Below are 14,173 nucleotides of genomic sequence, written 5' to 3' on the forward strand. Positions count from 1 at the left end.
GGAGGGGAGAGTCTCTCCTATTGGTTGACAGGCCCCTGCCATTCTGGTGACGTTCACTTCCAGTCCCCACCCCCACCTGAAAGTATGTTTCCGTCAGGGATTTATAATGGTGCAGTGCAGTCCTTCGTGGAGCTCTGCAGATTCCATGAAAACTCCAATATTTCTTCTTTTGCTTCGTCCTTCCATTTTCATGGAAACATGGCCTTTGAGAACAGTCCAGAAACTTCAGCAGCTCCAAAACAGGGTAGCAAGGTTGTTAACAGAGACTGATCAATGTGATCATATTATGCCAGTACTTTTCCAGCTGCATTAGCTGCCAGTCCATGTCCAGGCCCAATTCAAAGTGCTGGTATGAACATTCAAAGCCATAAATGGCTTGGGGTCAGGTTTTCTGAAGGATTGTCTCCTCCCAAGTGTACCTGCCCAGACCCTAAGATCATCTTCAGCGGTCCTTCTCCGGGAGCCCCTGCCAAAGGAAGTGAGGCAGGTGGCTACCAGGAAGTGGGCCTTTTCTGTGGCACCCTGGTCATGGAATGAGCTTCCTAAGGAGGTTTAACTGGTGCTTACGTTGTGCTCATTCTGGAGCCAGGTGAAGAGCTTTTTATTCTCCCAAGGATTTTAGCATTCTAGTCTTTTAGCTCTGTTGTTTTAAATCTGCTACTGTATTTTAACTCTCTGTTTCTCTGCTAGGTTTTATTCTGGTTGTACTTTTACACTGTAATTTTAAGAGATTATATTTTATATTGTATTTTATGCTGCACTTTGTGGTTTTAATTTTTGTGAACCGCTTGGAGAGCTTCAGCTATTGGGTGGTATAGAAATGTAATAAATGACTAAATAGGCTAGCTTCCCGTGGATAGGGAGTTTTTGAAGTGGGGCACAATTCAAATGTGTGTCTCTCCACCAGCATTCTGATGTGTCCCAGTCCTGGGAAGGACTGTACCACATCTTTTTTCCTGATAGTGTAGTTTAGCCCTCAGCAATGAGAAGGTAGATCATTGGTGGCATACTTATCCAATCTGGACTTTCCTCTCGCAGAAAATGAAGCCCATCGTTCAAAGGAGGCGCTCAACTTCTGCTGCTATCAGCAAAGCACTCAGCAAGTCCAAATGCCATTCCAGGTAAGCAACTTTCAATCAGAATCCTTCATGGCATGTGCACATGTGGATTTGATTGGTTGGGAAGTGATGGGAATGCGAATTGTTAGTTCCATCCACATTGTCTGTAGAATGCCAGTTGAAGGAGTGCAGCCACTGTAGAGGGGCAATTCCTCCCACAATAGCCCTGTGTGGATGACAGATCCAAGGGAAATAATTGCACGGGGAAAGAGGGGTCTGGATTGTGCCTGCTGGCCCTGCGCCCATCACAGTCATCCCATCTTCTTTACGGAGGCTCTATTCCGGTTTTCCCCAACCTGGAGCCCTCCAGATGTGTGGGGCTGCCATTCCCAGCCAGCATGGCCAATGCTGGGCATCATGTTGAGGAAGGCTGCGCTGGTTGGGTGGGCAGATAGAGGGCAGGAATGAGGCCAACATTCCTGCCCCACCCTGCCACCTAAGCAGCTTTCCAGCACTAACTTCAGCTGCGCTGTCCTTCCGCCAGCAGGCAACAACCTTTTTATTCAGACAGGCCTTTGGCTTTTAAGATGACCTATGTGCTGAAGTGGGGTGCAGTTTTGACTGGAGGGTGCTGTTCATTTCTTACTATCACTATTTTAGGAAAGGCTATTAAAGAAAGAGCTATTGAACCAAGTGTAGGTCATGATAATAGACTGTAGGAGCAGGTCATTCCCATTACCTCCCATTCCCATTAAAAAGTAGCTGAGCTACAAGCTCTAAAGATATTTATTTGATAGATTCATCCATGCAGGTGAAACTACAGATTGAAATCTCGCTGTCCCTTTTAATTGGCGAGGCTGAGAATAAAAAAAGTGAGAGAAACTGGAATTCATGAAGAGACACTGCACAGGTCACACTGACCTCCACCCTCACCCAATTTCTGGCTTCCTCTCCTCTGCACCAAATCTTATGAAATAGAAGCTTTGCAACCGTCACTTTGCCTTGCAGTTTGTATCGAAGGCAGAAGACCATTTTTATGGAAGCCTGCGGTGGGAGGGAGACTTTGGGGAGGAGTTGGACAGTGAACAGAATAAGCAAGGAGAGCAGAAGCATCAGTGACTTGCCCTTCCTCTCCTAGAGACAACATCTAGGTCTCATTGGAAAGGGTGGGAGATGAGCATTTCCTCTGTGGAGAAATGCCTTTTCTCTTGATCCGGGTCGGAATGTGCATCTATCCCTTTGGATGTCTCCCAGAAGCATGAATCGCTTCCACCTCTACTTCCTGTTGTATTGTTTCTTTTGGAAATCTCAAGTGGCCCTAAATTTGCAATCGACACTGTATTTATTGTAGTGTAGCCTTATTAAGGTTAGTGGAACTGCTCTGTAGGATGGTGGCTTGCAGCTTGAACACCTGAATATCTCTCATGTTGTTTATGTTAATATCTATGTAGGGGTGTGGGAAGACACCATCACCATCACCCCGCACTGTGTGTGTGTGTGTGTGTGTATGTGCGCGCGCATGTGTGTGTGTGTGGATTTCCTCTCCCCACTCCTGCCGCCTCTGGGAACACCACTCCTTCACTGGGCAATCCCACCTATGGGGTTTCTTATTAAGAACAAATTCTTATATTTCTGGCCCTACGGAACTCTCTGCTGCTATAACTCAGAATTCCACAAGCTGACCCTTTTCTGCTGCCACCAGTTCAGTTAGAATACTTCAAAACCCAGTAGCTTGGTATAAGACATAGGCATGAGATGGGCATCAACACTAAAGACAAAATGAACTATTAAACAAGTAATTTATTACATAAGGGATTACTAATATTTACTTTGGGGGTTTCAAAAGACGGCTTAGTGACAATTCTTAAGGACTCTAGATACCCTGTTGCTAATACAAGCCTCTTAATGGCTTCTTTTACCACAGGCCAAGTTCCCTAAACCTCCACCCCAGCCAAACACCCTTACAACCAGGTGCAGTTTCAACATAGAGTCTTCCTCTGACGCCCAAGGTCCTCCTGTTGTGTTCCTGGCTGCTTGGACAGTTTATCTGGGTTTTTACTGCCTGCGTGTATAACCTTCCTCTGGCAAGATCTTAGGGCAGCCTCTTGACATATCACAGCCTCCTGCTCCGTCTTCCCGATCTTCACCAGCCACCCAGGGTTATTCCACAGAGAAAGAATAACTTAATATTGCAGCTTCAGTAATTAACCTACACCTTGGCTTTCTCCTAGTCCTTTTTACGACACCACACACCAGCCAGCAGACCTCCTCCCTCTGTGCCTGCCACGGACCCCACCCCCCTCCATAATGCCTAACTGCCATTCCTTAACTGTCATTTCCCCGCTGCTCTTTCCCACCTTGCCAGGATCCCCAGCCAATCAGAATGGAATTTACCTGCTCCAGGCCCCTGCTAACAGTATTTAAAGAGATCCTCTCCCCACCCCGCTTCAGAATGTCGGTAAGGAGCGCCTACACAGGCCTCGGACAGAAACAGAGCGAGCCTACTCATACACACCGTAGCTTCACGGAGGCCACACAAAGTAAACCTTCCCGAACAACAAGTTATATACAGGCATTTCTTCACTGTCTATGTGCGTGGACACACTTCTTCATCTGAAATCCTTCAGATGTTTGACCAAGTCTATTGTCTGACGGTTGGTCATATCGGGGAGTAAGAGGAGGAGAGGTATCTTTGTGATGTGAACGTACCTGGAGATGCCAATGGCGATTTTGCAGTTGCATGAAAAAAATGGCTGCAGCTATGGCTGCTTTAAACCTCAGGGATGAAAACGCCCTCCCTCTTCAGCAGATTTTCAAAATTTGACAGGTAAATAAATGATGGATGTGTTGCTGTTTAGCCATCTCAGCAGCAATGGTCAATAGCCTGAGATTAGGAGAGTGACATGACAGAAAATGGAGACGGGAACACCATATTATCATCTATCTATCTGTCTGTCTGTCTGTCTATCTATCTATCTATCTATCTATCTATCTATCTATCTGATGGATCTTAACCTGAAGAACTGACAAAGAATGTAGCCATGGAGAACCATCACTAAGTGTCAAAATGGACACTAGGAAAGTTTGGAATGACCCCCAATAAAATCAGTTTCAGAAGGCTTAAGTGAGAGGGGATTTGGAGGAGCCCATGTAGGATGTTTCTTTGTTTTGTTTTGTGTTTTCACTGGATGGAAATATAGCCATTCAGTTCTATGGGCTAGAAAGCCAAGCACCCATACACACACACACAGAGACAAAATCGAGGTAGTCCAACCAGGAGGGAAGAAGAAGTGCCAATTTGACTCTGGAGGTAGATGTAGGGCACCATTAAGATAGCAATGTGGGAGACAGACAGATCTGTTGTAATCAACAGGAGCAATAGAGCACATGGGCCTTGGATCACCTGGGTACTTCCCACTCCAACACCAGTGGTCTCACATGGAGGTCCAGCCCTGGCTTGCGAAATACCCACGTGATCCAAGTGATGGACATGATGCAGAACACCAGACGCTACCAATGCAATGGGTGTGTGTCTGTGCGTGCGCTTGTGTGACACTGCTGAAAAGGTAACATAAATTGAGCCTTAGATGCTGCTGCTCCCATTTTAAAGGAACAAAGAATTATTCCTTTAATTCCTTTAGTTTTTTAAAGAAAATAAATAGAATTTGTTTTAGGGATCAATCAGGGGAGCATAGCATATCTTGCAGCCAGGTTAGTCTAATTAGAGACAGACACAAACAGATTGGAGAATTGTAGGATTGGCAACTGAACAGGAAAATGGCCTACTAATGCAGGAAGCTGCCTGATACTGAGTTAGACAATTGGTCCACCTGCTCTAGTATTGTTGACATTGACTGGCAGCGGGTCTCCAGGATTTTGGACAGAAGGCATCTTTCCCAGCCCTCCCTGGACATGCTGGGGTTTGAACCTAGCGCCTTCTGCATGCAAAGCAGGTGCTCTACCGTTGGCTCCTACCCTGCCTGGACTGGGGCAATTTTTTGACCCCTCGGTCTGCCAATTGCCGTGTGTGTGTGTGCACACGCACGTGTGTAAGCTAGAATTTCGACCTGGTTGCCAAAACGTACTGAGTTCCACTACTGGAATGTGGCCCCTGAGAGCTCCTCCGAAATTGAAGTCAGCCCTTAGGGATTTTCTGCATTAAGGAAAAAGATGGAAGCAGCAGTAAGGAAACACAGGAAGGCCAAGAGTAGAAGATGATGACATCAGGATCCTAATAAATGTCTGTGAAAGAGGCAGGGGGATGGTGCCATAAAAGCCTCATCTGGAAGCACCCTGAGGCTGCAATCTCTGCCCATTTACCTGGGAGTAAGCCCCATGTACTCACTGGAATCTGATATACTGCACCACCGTCAGTGCACCATCTTGGATGTTTTGCCCTTGGGCGCTAACGTATCTTAGCTGCAATCACACTGGTCTTCTGGGTTTTGCTGTAGAATGATATGTTCAATGTACCATCCTTTTAACAGGGAAAACCATCACGGAGATTAGAGACACCCCCCCCCCCTTTACAAGGAGATGATGAATAAAGGAAGACCTTGCTCTCATTCTGTCTGGTTCCAAAAATGCCCTCATAAATAATATTTTTCATGGCAGTTTGTTTAGCTGAAATAAATATTTTTTCTTCAACTCAAGATAAAAACTTAAATGATTTACACTCAGAACCAAACAGCATTTTACGAGAGTGTCGTTTTTCATTTAACGTCACACTTAACTGCTCTGCTTTGGAGAAATTATTTGTACAGCTTCCAGTGGTTTTAAATTAAAGGATAGGAATTTGTGATCCAGCAACCCATGAAAAACCTTTCGCTCTCCCAGCTTTCACCCATTTTCTCAAATAGGAGAAACGAATTCTTGGCTTTATTTGGATGCAAGGAAGAACCACTTCTTGGAGGCCAGGCAGAGGGGAGACTTTACATTTCCCATGATGGATTGACCCTTGGGATTTGTCACAGCATCACTGGTGTTTTATAGTTTGTTTTTTTGCTTTCTCTTGTGCTGTTGGGTTTTTTTGTTTTTTGTTTTGGTATTTGGTCTTTGATTTGTTTTTAAGAACAAGAACAAATGGTGACTACAGCATTAGATAGATTTGGCCCCTAATCCACAATCCTGTGTAAATACGGGAATAAGGAGCCATAATACTGGTGTTGAACCACTCTCATTTGCTATCGTTATCATTTTATGTACAAAGTAACCACACTGTGTGCATTGTGCTTAACATAATACAAGAATGGTCTTTGCCCTTAGGAGCTTACAGTTTAAATTTTCATTCAGGGGACTTCAAAGGAAGGGGAGGAAAGTGAACAAATGGGTTTAAATTACAGTGAGGATGAAGAATGAAGGGTTAAACCAAAAGTTCCATGGAGAAGGTGGGCTTAGGATTCTGGAAGGGGGCTCTGGGCCTAGGGGGCAACAAGGGGGGGGATGTGCAGTTTAATGTAAGGGAGCAGGAGACTTTGGGGCAGTTAAAGGGGGTTGATTTGGAGGAATAAAAATCATGCCAGCCAGACTCCAGAGAGATCTGGGTCTGATCTGAAATGGATCCCGGTGGCCAGACTTCAGATATCTGATCCCCGAACCCTTCTTGCTATTGGATTGCACCCTGTTACTAATCTTATGGTTCAGCCCTGTATGGCTCATAATGCCCTTCAGTCACCCAGTTTGTATAAACGAATTAGGCAGCTTCAAACAGTACTCGCTTCAGAGGAGACTGCACTTACGTTAAGCACAATACTAGTGAAACAACAGATTTCTGCACCTATTTTGGGTGAACTAGAATACGCTCTCCTGGAAGTTGGTAGTCAGCAATTGATTGAGAGTATTTCTTGCAAAAGTAATGATACCATCACAATTCATTTGATAATTTATGTTTTCCAGCAGGGAAATGATTTTTTCCTCATCCCATCCAGATAATGGGTTACCAGCTGGGGCCTTTGGTAACCCGCATCCAGTTTCCATCTTGGACGAGCGCGTACAGCTCACTCTGGGCTTACAGACACAAGAGCGACACTTTTTCCTCTTCAGCGATATGCTAATAATTGCCAAGTCCAAGTAAGTGTGAGTGCGGATTGGATCCACCAGCTGTTACTTAAGTCAATGCATTGCTCACCTAGGCCTTATATGACTGCCTTGCAAACGATACTAGTCCACATGGCCAGACATATTGATGGAAATTGTTGTGGCACATGTGTAGCCTGTAGAAAGAGGAGGGTGGGGATTGGATCGCACTCTCATCCAATTTACAGAAATGTTCCTTCTACTTATCTCGAGGCTTATCTTACAAGCCTCCCTTATGAAACCAGATCTTTTGAGGAATTGCTTTGAACAAACTAGCCTAGTACTATTTGCTCTGAATGGTCATGGGTCCAACTCTCCAAGGTCTCAACGCCTTTCCATCCTTGCTACATGCAATCTTTTAAAGTGGAAAATTGAACTTTGGACCTTCTACATGCAAAGCATATGTTTGACTACTGACTACAGAGAGCTTCAGCTATTGGGGGGTATAGAAATTAAATGAAATGAGTGAATGAATGAATGAGGCTTTTTATAAGGGAGCTCTCCAAATTCTACATATCTAGCCAACTTTTGCCTCTCAAATATTCTGGTCAATGGGATTTTTAGCTCACCTTTGAGACCGTTCTTATAGAAAGGTGGCATCACGGTCTTGCATTTATGTGATATCCATTATATCACCTCACAGCAAAATATCACTCTTGAAGAAAAGAACGATTTCTATGTAAGAGTTTGCTTAGAGGGTAGGCAATGGAAGCTGGGCAGCAGCGGGGAGGATGAGGAAATGACATGTTAAAAACAGGCCTCAGTAGTTCATTTTGCATTGTTGTTGTTGTTATCATCATCATCATTGTAATTATTTTTGAGATCGTTTGCTGATGTGTTGCTATCTGCCTCAGGCAATTTCCAAAGGGGAAGGGAGGGATAAGACATTGCTAAAGTTAACAATAAATACATAAAATTACTGAAGTGCTCAATGTGCACTCAGTCTGATTTCTTAATAAAATAAGCTTGCAATTCAACAAACCTACTGAAAAAAAGTGGATCAGGAAGGGCGTGGGGGGTGTTATGCAGCACTGGCTCTGGGTTTTGGAGGGCCCTTGGCAAGAGCCGCTCCATGTCCCCCTCCCTCACTGAGTCTCCCTTCTCACCGCCACTGTCACCAGCTGCTCTGGCTGCTCCTCCTCTTTCTCATTGCTACCAGCTGGTTGTCTGACAAGCAGGGAACCACTGAGCAGGCAGGCCGTGGCATCTCCTGCTCCTCCTCACCACCACCACTGTTGTTTCGGCCACAGCGGGAGGTAGGTGAACAAGGCAGATTGCAATGGTGAAGAGGAGGAGCAGGACCAGGGGGCTCTTGTCAGTGTGTCCCTGCTGCGGTGTAGGCCCTTGGCAGGTGCCCAACCATGCCTGCACTTGACGCCGGCCCTGGTGCTATAGAAGAAATGCTGCAATATTTTTCCAGATCAACTTTGGTGGCACTAAGTAAAATCATAGTAAGGGTGGTGCCTCTTTTTATGAAGTTCCAAATCCGTCTGGGGAAATTTTGACAGATCACAATATTAGATGCTCCCTATGCAAGATACTAGCAGTGCATAATGGAACAATTTCTGTTACTACTTTACTATCTATTTTATTATTTAATGCAGTGATTTATATCCTACCTTTCTGCAGAAATTTTGCTGAAAAAGCAGCTCACAATGTACAAAATAAAACAGCAAAATTACAAGTATAAACTAATAATATATTATTACAATAGCAGCAGTAGAAGATATATGCATTAAAAGCACGCTGGAATAAAACAGTTCACCACCTGCAAAGTGGACAGGTGTCTTCTTTATTTATTAATTATCTTTTCAGTCTGCCCAATAACAGAACGTTCTCTGGGCAGATTACAAAAGCTTAGCTGATCTATTGTAGTTTTCTCCCTTAACAAGCTCTGAGCCACCCAAGGCATTTCTGGACCTAAATCCTGACCCCAGTGACCTTCCCCAGCATTTGAATTGCGGTTACATTGGGAGACAAAGCACAAAGGTAGGTGCTCTCTCTCCTCCCCATGGAAGTTAGTATCCATGCTGTTAATGAAGAGCGTGAACTCATGAATGCATGTGCTCCATCACAGAGCACACACTAGTACCCATGATGTGCCGTTCTCCTGCCAAGATAATTAACATGAACTATCTCTGGCTTGGCATTCAGGTCTTCTTCCAGCTTGAAGCTGAAGAAACAGGTGCACCTGAGTGAGGTATGGATAAGCTCCTGCCTCAGTGAAGTGTCAGAGAAAAAGATGAACCCTGAGACATCCTTTGTGATTGGCTGGCCCACCACCAACTACGTTGTCACTTACAGGTAATGACTTGCTGTGGTCAGTGTCTCTCTCCATCAGTCTTCCCCAGCCTGGTGCCATGCTGGCTGGGGGATGCTGAGAGCTGCAGTCCAACATATCTGCACAGCTGGAGGGCACCGGGTAGGGAAAGGCTGCTCTGGGCATTCTGTCCTACTCCAGTGTGACCAAGAAATAACACCCAGGGAGGAGCCTCTGTGGCTGGGATCACCTTGCTCCTGAATGTATCCTTGTACTTTCTCCTAGATGAATAAATCACCACCCTTACATTGAAAAGGGAAGAGCTGCAATTGCGAAACATACTTGGCTGGGGCGAGGCGTGGGGTTCAGGGGGAGTGCAAAAGCTTCCCTTTTCCCTGACACTGAGAGCATCCCTACACCAGCCTAAAAACCCACATTTAAAATTGGGCTTTCTGCTTCTGTTTTAAATGCAGGATCCCAATGGACTCCCTTTACACGTGCTTCCTTCCCCCCCTCCCCTTTCCCCTTCCCTCTTCCCCTTATCTGAGTCTTCCATATGTTTCATTGGTCTTGCTCCTCTTCTTGCGGTTTTCCCTTTTTCACTGGAGGGAACTCAAGCAGAACACAAGCAGGGTAATTTGATAGCTCATTATCTCTGATGTATTTAAATATGGAATAAAGGTCCTTTAGTGCGGGAGACGCCCTGGAGGTTGACGATGTCATCTAAAGGACCTGCAAACTTCCGTGAGTGAGCAATCTCGATAGCAGGATAAAAGCTCCGTGTGAAGAAGCCCCAAGTCACTTTCAATGCCACAGTGTTGCACTATACCCCACAAGGTCCTTGTAAGATACCACCCCCATATATATATATATATATATATATATATATATACGCACACATACATACATACATACATACACATATATATATATACACACACACACATACACACACACACACACACACACACACCATTGCCACCACCATAATGATAGATGTTTTGTTCTTTTATATTAGGCTAGTATAGGTAACCATGTGGAAGCTGTTTGCCAGGGAATGAGGTACAAAGACAAATGGAGAATATACTTGTAGGATTGCCCTGACAAAACTGTGGAATTTCTTATAGTATTTTGTCTATGAGGGTTTATTCTTTCCTAGCTATCTTTTGTACTACACTCAGATGTGCAAAAAACAAACAAAAACCCTGAAATATTTTGCTAGTTTCTAGTTTCTAAATTTTGCTAAACAACATAGGATATATAGACCATCACCATCCCACCAAGAAATGTTGCTAATCTTACTGAAAATTTTATTTATTCAATTTATCTTCTGCTGTCTCACAAAGATCTGTGCCCCAAACAGCTTACATATGTAAAAACGACAACAGAACATTGCTATCAGTGTGACAAAATACGTCAAAAGCTTCACAACAGAATTACAATTGAAACAATAAAACAAGGCAGCAATGTCAGGTTAAAACAATCTTAACATGGCAGATCATTATGGACTGAACACCTGTTTGGGTTCTTTTGCAAGCCCTCTTATATTTCACCTGGGAACCCCCTGAATTCAATGTTTCCCATTAGTGAGAGCTAAAAAATTAGGCAATTACCAGGATAATGAGGCAGGATGGAGGAGCGAGACAAAACGTGTCCGACTACACTACCATCTTAACCAGAACCACCCCCACTGCCTAAATTCAACGTTAATGTCACTTTAGTTAAAAATGACTGTGGTGATTCTACAGTACCTTCTGTCATACAGTTCTTTCATACAGTTCTTTCTGTAATATTCTTCATATTCTTTTTCCCTCTGGATATTGTGCCTGCAGTCGTTTTCCCTTGCAAAGGGTTAACTGTGTTTATCTGAGAAGTTCCAGAATGAATTTCATGACATCAATGCAGAAGGAATTTGTTCTCTGCTAGCTTCCTTCACGGACTTACCCAACTGTGAGTGTCTCCCCTCTGGTCATATTTAAGGAAAGAAATACATTCCAGCCGTGAAGGGCTGTTCTTTCCCGCCCCAGCAAAGAGGGCGTGTCCGTGGACTGCCGCCCTCGTCCCCCAGCATCTTGGAGCAAAGGACGTGAAATCTCGTTTCTCATCTCAGGCAGAAACTCATTTCCTATTGGCTGTTCAGTCTCTTTGGGGATGCTTCCATTGACTCCATAGTGCTACACATGGTAGGATCCTTTACTGACCTTTGCTTCTACAGCCAATATCTGTTTATGCACACCTTGGTGCGGGGTACCGATTCCCTCGTGTCATTTAACATGCCGCCAAGGAAATGGTTTCTAGGAATTGCAAGGCAAAAAAAACCAGAGGAAGAAGAGATTGATTAAAGGCTAAAATGCAAAAAAAGACTCTTTGAATCAAGCACCAGAAGAGGATATTTATCTCCTTATCACAGCCTCTCTCGGCCCTGCCAGGAAACTGAGCTCAGCAACACTGGAGTATATATACATATATTCACTAAAATAGAACAGGACCAGGAAGGGAGTATGCTTTCATTCCAGGTCTTGGCCGGAAGGAATGTGATTTATAGTTAAATATATATGTGATCCAGAGCTGTGAAGCCAAAGGCCATTTGACACCACCCTACCTCTGTGTTTACTTCTAATTTTCAGCTCACCTGAACTGAAGGAAAGATGGCTGTCAGCGCTGCTGTGGTAAGCAATGCCTTCATCTGCCTCCCCTGCATTATAGTGTATCGCAATCTACGGCAAGGGTGCCACAGGAGATAGGAATTGGGAGCTTGTGGCATGCCTGGACAGGAGCAGGAGAACCCATGAGCTTCGCTCTGGCATTCAGCTTGCCTTGCCATGGCTGCTACCTGTTGCCCGTTACTGTAGACTAGAGGCAAATGACACCGTGGGAGTGGGAGTCAGGATTGCAGGGCTTCTGTAATGCATCCCAGAGTGCTAATATCATTTGTAGCACGCTTACCAAAAATACTGGACATCGCTGCTCGACTTTGACCCTTTTTAGCCCTTTTCAGACATTCCTAAGGGCCCAGTTGGGATGTGTGAATCAGCAGAACGTGAGCTCATTGAGGTTCTCTGAATTCCACATTGAAGCTCATTCTGACCCGGTCCATGTCAGATTACAAGATTTGCTTTTATCCTTTAGGATGAAGATTTGTGCACTTTTCATGTGCATTTCCCAAACTGTACAAGTAAATGTATGTATTTTTTAAGTGTACACATTTTCTCCCATTGACCGAAGTGTGGTTGTGTGCATTTTTTCAAAAGTACGCATTTTTTATGTGCATTTTTCAAAAGTATGCAGTTTTTGTACACATTTTTTTTGCATTTGGTTCTGGGACGTGTGAACTTGGTAAATTCTGATCCAAAATGAACTGAAACAAATTGCTCATACATCTCTAGGGACAGTAAACACATGGGAGTGGGCGGGATTGCAGTGGAAGGCTCCGTCCACACTTGATGCACACCCATTAGAATCTGTACATGGGGTGAAATCAAAGAAACCCCCAGAAAATTAGTATCCTTAAACTGATCTCTAGCACCATTTGTAGTACCTTTCTCCACTCATCCACATCTCCACATATGTTATGTTCTGCACCTTGGAATTTATTGTCTTATGACTGACTTCTGAATTACAGGCACATCAATGAAATGAAGCGGATCGAATATCCAAAAAGTCTATCCATGCAGATTTTGTTGATGGATGGTGAAAACAGCTCCTCTGTGAGTAACAGTGAAAAATAACAAGTGAATAGAAAAGTGGAGGTAGCAGCAATCAGTTGAAAGGTAGCAGAATGGAACCACTGCCTCACTCTAGCTCCTTGGAAACACTCCCCGAGATTTAAAAATTCCAACCTTAAATCTACATCCAGAGCAGGGATGGCCAGCAGCTGTATTCACAGGGGCTATGCTGTTCCCTAAAGTGTCTCTGGGACTAGAAGTGTGTTTTGCCACAAAAACTGACTCCCTCACAGGCAGTTATGTTCTAGAAGGACTTAATTCTAGAATTAATGTTCATGAATTAACATTAATGTTAACATTAATGTTAACTATGTTCTAGAATTAAGTCCTTCATGAATTAATTAAGTTAAGGATGCTCTGGGAATGCCCTAGGAATGAGGCTTCTATGGAAAGAACCAGATTTTGGGAGGGGGGCAGGGGACTGTGCACCCCTGCTTTAATTCCCCAGTGCCTGCAAAAAGTAATCCAAGTATGTGTCACTACAATTGCATATGTTCTTCCCCACTGTCCTTGCATGGGGGATCACTTGCCTGGCCTAATAACCCTTGTCCTGTTCTTCTGTGAAGTTGTGCAGCAGTGCTGAGTCCTCTCTGCCACCTCAGTAGAGCCTAAATGTATCTTTATTCATTGTACCTAGAACACTGCAGTAAGCGTCTCCAACATGGAAATAGCAGACAATGTCATCAAGAAGGCAGCTCAGCAGCTGGGACTTCCTGTAAGGGTAAACTGTATATCCCGTTCAAGATGGTTCAGCAATACTGGAAATGCTTATTTTGGGGTAGGGGGATGGAGAACGTCTCACACTCTTTCATAGAGAGAGACAATAGATCAGGTGACCCAACTTAGCCGAAGGGGCAAGCCGGTGGAAGGAGGAAACTGGGCGGCATGCTTTCACATCCTTGTTGAAATGTTCCTAGGAATCAGAAAACTTGCGAAGCAAGTATGATTGCCCCGCATATATATCCCAAAAATAATTATCTAGAAGCATTGTCCTGTGCTGCTCCAACTGGGAAGGGGATGAAGTGGTTTGGCCTAAACAAGGGCTGGTTTCACTA

At 44.3% G+C, this 14,173-nt stretch overlaps 1 protein-coding gene across 3 annotated transcripts in view; it reads left to right on the top strand.

Annotated features, from left to right (window-relative positions):
• Positions 1-14,173, top strand: part of LOC146338668 (uncharacterized) — an 82,410-nt gene that overhangs the window by 39,408 nt on the left and 28,829 nt on the right. Inside the window, exons 2-7 of one of the 3 annotated variants that reach the window (XM_084814255.1) lie at positions 1,039-1,121; positions 6,954-7,127; positions 9,288-9,437; positions 12,021-12,062; positions 13,016-13,100; positions 13,756-13,833. In XM_084814255.1, the coding sequence (XP_084670381.1) occupies positions 1,039-1,121; positions 6,954-7,127; positions 9,288-9,437; positions 12,021-12,062; positions 13,016-13,100; positions 13,756-13,833 (612 nt within the window). Of the gene's footprint in view, positions 1-1,035; positions 1,122-6,953; positions 7,128-9,287; positions 9,438-12,020; positions 12,063-13,015; positions 13,101-13,755; positions 13,834-14,173 lie in introns of those variants that run through there. The other 2 variants (XM_084814254.1, XM_084814256.1) reach the window with 2 other exon arrangements.

The sequence above is a fragment of the Heloderma suspectum genome, chromosome 9 (assembly GCF_057233095.1).
Source record: "Heloderma suspectum isolate Gila_16-S chromosome 9, 16-S_ref, whole genome shotgun sequence".
Classification (NCBI taxonomy): domain Eukaryota; kingdom Metazoa; phylum Chordata; class Lepidosauria; order Squamata; family Helodermatidae; genus Heloderma; species Heloderma suspectum.